General features: G+C 34.3%; 1 protein-coding gene across 1 annotated transcript; it reads left to right on the forward strand.

Moving 5' to 3' along the window:
* The first annotated feature begins 3,446 nt into the window (after nucleotides 1–3,446).
* Nucleotides 3,447–4,132, forward strand: LOC133802063 (uncharacterized). The gene is made up of 2 exons (XM_062240296.1): nucleotides 3,447–3,579; nucleotides 3,665–4,132. Exons 1-2 carry the CDS (start codon nucleotides 3,469–3,471, stop codon nucleotides 4,022–4,024), a joined length of 471 nt encoding a protein of 156 aa, XP_062096280.1. The 5' UTR covers nucleotides 3,447–3,468; the 3' UTR covers nucleotides 4,025–4,132.
* The last annotated feature ends 4,145 nt before the right edge of the window (nucleotides 4,133–8,277 follow it).

Genomic DNA, 8,277 nt, shown 5'->3' on the forward strand with positions numbered 1-8,277 from the left:
CATTGCTTGGATGTCATGCACATAGAAAAAAATGTATGTGAAAGTATAATCGGTACATTACTTGATATCCCAGGTAAAACCAAAGATGGTTTGTCTAGTCGTTTAGATCTTGTTGAAATGGGTATAAGACACCGCTTGGCACCTGAAGAAAAGGGGGCTCGCACATATTTGCCTCCTGCTTGTTTTACATTGTCTAAAGAAGAGAAGCAAGCCGTATGTCAATCATTGGCAGGGATGAAAGTGCCTGATGGTTACTCATCGAATGTTCGAAACTTGGTGTCTATGGAAGATTTGAAGTTAATTGGAATGAAATCACATGATTGTCATATATTAATGCAACAATTACTTCCAATTGCCATTCGGTCAGTTTTACCAAAAAAAGTTAGAGATAGTGTGACAAGTGTGTGCATCTTCTTTAATCAACTATGCGGAAAAGAATTGGAAATGAAGAAGTTGAATGCATTGCATGATGAAAGAGTTGAAACCTTATGCAAGCTTGAAAAATATTTTCCTCCGTCATTTTTTGACATCATGATACATTTGATGGTCCATTTAGTAAGAGAAGCCAAGTTGTGTGGGCCAGTTTGGGCGAGATGGATGTATCCATTTGAAAGGAATATGAAGGTGTTGAAAGGATATGTACGTAATCACCATCGCCCTGAAGCTTGTATGGTTGAGTGTTATTTAGCTGAAGAAGCTGTGGAATTTTGTTCAGAGTACATGGTTGGAATCGACACAATCGGAATTAGCAAACCACGGAATAACTCGGATGGAGTTGATAGATGATTACGAGGGAAAGGAACAGTAGTGACCATATCTCGTGCAGAATTAGATCAAGCTCATTTAGTTGTGTTGGAAAACAATCCCGAAGTTCAACCCTATATAACGTAAGTTATAGATTTAATAAACATTATACTCATTTTTATGTATAATTGAAATTTTAATATGTTGTATTTTGTATTGTAGTGAGCACATGGAGTTATTACAATCAATGATTCCCAACAAGGTTAAAAATAAACAGAAATGGATTATAGATGAGCACAATAAAACATTTAGTCGATGGTTGAAAAATATTATTCTAGCAAGGTTGGGAGAAGAAAACCATGGAGTGTCGACAGAGTTAAAACGCATATCATTTGGACCAAGTGTTCATGTAATAAAGCACAATGCTTACATTGTTGGAGGAAAACGATTTCACACAAAGTCACGAGATGATGCTCGAATGGTTCAAAATAGTGGAGTAAGTATTGTGGCAGAAGCAGTGCATTTCGCTAGTGCAAAAGACAATAATCCAGTTGCTGGTACTATGGCATATTATGGTGTTGTTGAAGAAATATGGGAACTTGATTATTCCTTATTTCAAATTCCTCTGCTCAAGTGTTCTTGGGTGGACAACAATGTTGGGGTTATAATTGATGAACTTGGATTCCCTTTGGTTGATTTAAGTAAGAAAGGTCACAAGAATGATCCTTTCATCATGGCTACCCAAGCAAAACAAGTGTTTTACATAACTGATCCTGCTGATGATAAATGGTCAGTTGTTTTACGAACCCCAGAAAGGCAGTTTATAGAAGATGAAAATGACGAAGAAAACGATGATTTGTTCCATGACAATTTTATTGTTGGACAACCAATACATGAGCAAGTTGAGAAAATCCATGATTTCCATGAAGTTGATGATGATGGGGAATATATTAGAAATGATATTAGAGACGGAATATGGGTAGATTGTGGATCAACTAAGAAAAGAAAAAAGAAAAGAAAATGTGTCCAGTGAGTAATGCATTCATTTTTATGTTAAATATGTATTTATTTATGTCATAATTGTAACGTTAATTCTTGTTTATGTGCAGATGACAATTTCTGAAGGGGAGAACACACCAAATAGGCGAGGCCCAACAAAGAAGAACAATATCAATAATCAAAAAGCTAAGGGAATAAAGAGAAATATTCAGTTTAATGATAAAGGTCAACCTATAGGGAAAGCATATAGTGAGATGCAATCGTACCTTGGAGTTAAAACTAGGAGAACGGTCTCTCTCAATTATAAGGATTGGAGACAAGTCCAACAAGAATTGAAGAATAGAATATGGGAGGATGTATATGTAAGAAAATATTTTATGAATATTTTAATTACTTTAATATATTGATCATTTTCATGAATTACTTTGCATTTCATTAATCATTTTCTTTCTATTTCAGGGTGCCTTTAACATTCCAGAAAATTGGAAACCAGAATTAATGAAAAGTGCGGGAAGAATGATGAGAGATTTTAAGACCAACATCACTAGTGACTACATCTACCCTTTGGCAGAAGACGGTCTGATAGATGAACTCCAAATCCTTCCTAAGAAATATCCAGAACTTGACCTAGAAGATTGGAGGACATTTGTTAGCCACCGTTTATCTCCTGAGTTTATGGTACTATTGTGTATATCTATTATGTATATGATTTATTAGTTTTGAAATACTAATAATTGCTTAAAAACTTATTGTTACCTATTTAATGTAGGCTTTGCGGGAAGCACAACGTGAAAGATCTCTCAAATATACTTCGAGGCATCGTACATCTCGTAGAGGGCTTGCCAATGTTAGAGAGGACCTGGTAAGTAATTCGCATCACTATTTTATAACTGTCAACTTGTTTTGAAGAATATTGCACTCACCAACTTTAATTAATTGTTGTATGTTGTAGAAAACTGAACTAGGTGTGGCAGATGTAGAACGGTACCAAGTATGGATAAGAGCACGAGAAAAGAGGAAGGTTCTTGTTACAGATTTGGACAAACAAATTGAAGCAAGAATTGTAAGTGGTTTCAAGCAAGTATTTTAAAGTAATTTAGGAATGAAAAAGTTCTTATAAGTCACTAATATAAGTGACCACTGGTTTGTTCCACAGAATGAGCTGAAAGAAAAAGTTAGTAGTGGAGAAATCATTGCAAAGGGTCGGAATGACATATTAACGCAAGCTTTAGGGACACCTGAGCACCCAGGGCGTGTTAGAGCACTTGGGTATGATATTATTTTTTATTTGTTGCATTTAACTTAATTCTATAATATTTTAGTTTTAAAATAAATTTGGTTGATTATTGTAGGTCGTTTGCGAAGATTTCGTCCGTCTTTGGAAGAAAACCAAAAATAGCAACAGAAATGGCTGATGTTGTTAGTAAGAAAGATGCAGAAATTGCGAGGCTCAAAGCAGAACTTAAAGCTTTAGAGGAGGAAAAAGCTAAACAAGCAGGTGGGTTAGATGATATGGATGAACACGACAATGATGACGAGCAGAGCGACGAAGAATACCACACACCGCACATGCAGGATGACACACCGTACATGCAGGATGTGTTACTTTGTTCGGATAATATTCATAATGTGGTGGCAGAGGGTGTTATCATTGATGGGGTGGGTCCACTGACTATTCACGGTGTCCAACTGACAGACGAATATGCGAGGGTGCGAGTCACCAAAATGTTACAAGAGGATGCTGAAATCCCATGTTCTGTTGGGGAGATACAATATGTTCGAGATACTTATGACACATTTCTTCCTTGGCCAAAAGATTTAATTATGACTGACCAGGTATAAACGAATTCTTTAATTTGTTACCTATTAAAATATTTGTTGGTCCAGTATTTTAATATTATTTTAACTTGATGTTGTGTAGGGTCCTCTAAGAAAGAAACCTCCTATGTCAAAAAGTTCATCCAAGGATATGTCAAAACCTCCTATGACTAGCCCGCATCTGTCATCAGCTGGGTCTCACATCAATCCAGAAAACACTCTGACCGAAGGCCAACCATTTGCCGATCACATCATGAATCGCATCCATGTTAGCCTTCAGTTTATGGTGAGAGAATTTTGCAGAGTTAAGGGAATAAACTCAGTCGTCTCCATTCCAGTGGACCCAACATTCATGAATCGCGAGTCAATATTCCTAACTTCAGAGGATGTGGAACAAGTTGCTACCTTGCATATGATTGGAGGCTCAGCAATGATATTCGGATTAAGGTATCCCTTAAACTAATTCTTTGGAATGATAGGAATTTAGAATCAGTTATGAGTACTGCTCTGTGATCTGTTGAAAATTTTCATAGACATTGAATGTTTACAGGTTTGGGAAGTCCTATTTATAGGGGAAACTCTGCCGAAATTTTTCAAAATATTTAACACTAAAGAAAATTTTGCAGATGCATTTGGGAGTCTCTATTTCCAAATCAGCGTGTCTATTACAAGTTTTATGACATTGAACGTCTTAGCATTAATAATGTTAACGATGTAGAGCGATCAACCATTGACTTGGCGAATTGGTTGATGACCATGGATAGAGTTGGTCAACTTTACTTTATACCTTGGAACATACGGTAAGAAATAGTGTAAATTTTTTTTATTTGATTAGTCATATATTAAAAATTTAATTATTTTACTTAACATACGCTTCTTATTTTAGGGAACATTGGATGTTGGTGATTGCTATGCCAAAAGGAAAAATCGTGTTCTTAGATCCATTGAAATCACACAAACGTCCAGAAGAAATTGATTCAATGATAATGAGGTAAGTTTTAAATTTTTTAAAATATTTCATAATATGCAACAAATATTACATGTTACTACATTTTAATAACTTTTGTTAATAATTTTCTTTTTAAATAGTGCATATTATAGAGCTTCTTCCAATGCATTACTCGGCAATCCCACAAAGATATTCAATGTTACATGTCCAAGACAACCACAAAGTCATGAATGTGGTTTTTATGTCTTGAAGTACATTAGAGATCTTGTACGGGCATCAAATGCAATGACTACCCTAAAAGAAAAAGTAAGTTCATTTTTTATAATTTATTTGCTATCGATAATCTATGAAATTAATTTATATTTATTAATTTTACAGTTTGGTGGGAAGACGCAATATTGTGAGATTGCAGACCTCTTGCCAATCCAACACGAATGGTTAGCCAAATTGATACCATACATTTATCAGTAAGCCTATTTTTGTTTAGTTGTAAGTTTAGTATTTTGTAAATGTATTAATGTTAAGGCTATGTAAATGTATTAATGTTAAGGCTAGTTATCTTACTTAAGTACTTGTATTTTATATGTTTATGTACAACATTTTTAATTAATAAAAGTTATCATATATTTATTCAAAAAAATTTCTTAACCAATTTCAATTGTAAAAATATATATAATTGTAATATTATATAATTAAATTGTTGAAAAATAATTAGGCCAAAAAAAAATAAAATTAATTAGATCAATTAAATAAAATCAGGCCAAAATATATATATATTTATATAAAAATAGAAACCATCCATTTAAAAATAATTAGAAACATATATTAAATAAAAAATGCGGGCATTTTCTACTTCGGTTTTTAGGTAAAACCGAAGTAAAATGTACACTTTCTACTTCGGTTTTACCTAAGAACCGAAGTAGAAAGTCCCCTTTTACTTCGGTTCTTAGGTAAAACCGAAGTAGAAAGTGTACATTTTACTTCGGTTTTACCTAAAAACCGAAGTAGAATCCCCACTTTCTACTTCGGTTTTACCTAAAAACCGAAGTACAAAGTGCCCAGGATGCTAGCGTATATACACTTTCTACTTTGGTTATTAAGTAAAAACCGAAGTAGAAAGTGGGGATTCTACTTCGGTTTTTAGCTAGTTTTTACTTCGCTCCGAACTACTTCGGTTGCGAATTTTAGCGAAAACCGAAGTAAATCAAGCTTAAAAACCAAAGTAAAAGCCCTTTTTCCTTGTTGTGCTGATTTACCATCAGTCTGAGAGTAATAAACTGTACTGAATTCCATCCACGTTCTCATTGCCTTCTCTCACCCTTCCATAACCTGGAAGTCGCACTAGAGTCTTCATATAATAAGATAGACCTTGAGTTCTCAAGAAGGCACTCTATCTCTTTTCGCACACAGGGATCTGAATACTAATTAGTTGCATAACTTATCCTTTTTGACAAAATAAACTTACTTAAAAAAAACTGGTCCATAATGACCCAATGCCAACTCATACTGACCCACTATCCTGGGCAGCCCCACCACGAAACCCATCACGGTGCTTTCCTTATTTCCACTATAAAATACTCAAAGGTTACCATGGCCTCACCAATTGCTGACACTCTGATCCGACTTGATAATAGGCTAAGAACCTTACCACGCATCCATTACATCCCTCTCCATCTCAGGCCATCACTACAAAACTTTCATATCTTGTTACATTTCCAGGATGCCTGAATGAAGAGAAAAAGAGAATAGCATGAGATTCATCCAGAATCTCCCAACTAACCTCAGATTCTAAACCCGACCCCTATACCACAATAAATTTATATCTGACACTACACGACTTTTAGCTAATCCAGCTAAGACTTTCCATTCAATATTTCTTATCTATGGCTCACTTAACCATCTTTCCTTTTTACCTTCTCCAAAATGATAATCTTAAACATAAATCTGGCCACCTGGCCCACCAGAAACTCTACCCTAGTTTTGGTCAGATCCTTTAATCAATACATTGCATAGGCAATCACTTTTCTCTGGAACTGAGGTGTCACAACAACCTCCAAACTAATTTTGATCTATAAGAAGACTCAGAATCAATTCCCAAGGCACCTGAAATATTTTTACCACCCAAACACACTCCTGCCCCTATGGTTGTAGAGTCCAAGAACTTTACTTAGCTAAGTTAGATAGTTGTATAATAGTAATAATAGTATTATCTTTATGACTGTGGATTTTTGGTTCAGACCGGGATTTATTTGGACACTCATAGTAGTACTTGTAGATTTTCTAAGTTTAACCTATAGTTTAGGAATATTAATTTTAACCAAAGGTTTGATTAATATGAATGATATTGAGGATAATATTTATTATACTATAAGGTTTAAATAAGAACCAATTAGATAATAGCACATGTTATGTATGGGTTTATTAATGATTAAGTATTTTGAGGATTTAATTTATTAAGGTTAAAATTTGAATACTCTAAGGTCAGTCAGCAGCTTTGAAAACATTAGAGGGCTTAGTCAAGGCTGTTTACTCAATTTAAATTAAGCTAAAAATGTGTAATTTCGTGTTTAAATAATCAGCGTATGCCGATATATCGTAGCTATAGGGGGCGATATATCCCAGCCATTTATTCATCTATTACTCTAAGTTCAGAGGCTGCAAGTTGCTAGGTGAGTGTGAGAGTGTAAACACTTGGGTTGGGAATTATAAACTTGATCACTATAAGCTTATCAAACACTTGGGGAAGTAAGGTTATTCACATTTCGATTCAAGGTTTAGATTGGTCATATAAGTCTTCAAGGTATTTCCAAACTCTAGTCCATTTCTGTATTATGTTCTTTAAAAATTCTCATAGTCTTCTACTCATTCTAACCTTATTCCTATTCTTGGTTAGGAAATCCAAGTTCTTAAGCACAAGGTTTTTGGTAAGTATATTTTGATAGCATAGTCCCTTTTTCACTTTCATCCCTTTTCTTCAATATACTCACCATATTATAAATGGTTTTTAGGAGTGTTCCAAGGTCCCAAATCAGTTCCCATATCCCGGTTATTTTGGTAAGGAAAATAGGATAGGATTTATGTGTTATATGCTTTTATATGTTATCTTATGATTTTATGTTATGTAATATGTTATGTTAAGTATGATTGTAGACTTGGGCATATGAGCTATATGACTAACAAGCCCCAAATAGATTATGGGCATATGACTTGCTTAGCTAGCAAGACCCCACTAATCTAATGGGCATATGACTTGCTTAGTTTTTGGGACCCCAAGTAATAATGGCCATTATAGTATGGATGTGACATAAGTGTTATAGTATGTTTTATGTTGCATTATGAATTTTTATGTATATGGCTATATGTTAGATTTTCCTTGCTGGGCATTAGGCTCATTCCTTTTATGTTTATTTGTGCAGGAAAATAGCTATAGTGGCGGAAGAGTTCATGGATGCTTGAGGAATGTGTATTGAGGCGGAATGGATTCAAGGAGTCGAGAGTTTCGATTTTGAGGATGTAGTTTTTTGTTTCTTATGGTTTTTATATGTATTTTTCTGCATTTTATTATGTAATCTCTTTTTAAATTATCATTATGTCATGTTTTGGTTTTAAAACAATGGGATCCCATATCCTACTTTAAATTTTATGTAAGTTTAACATTTGTTTTTACAAGTTTTAATAAAGTTATGATCTCTTCACTTGTAAGTTTTGTTAAAGATTAGTGTCTATGTATAGTTTTCGTTAATGGTCCAAGGTCTAGAGTAGTTGGG

This window comes from Humulus lupulus, chromosome 9 (genome assembly GCF_963169125.1).
Source record: "Humulus lupulus chromosome 9, drHumLupu1.1, whole genome shotgun sequence".
NCBI classification, from domain to species: domain Eukaryota; kingdom Viridiplantae; phylum Streptophyta; class Magnoliopsida; order Rosales; family Cannabaceae; genus Humulus; species Humulus lupulus.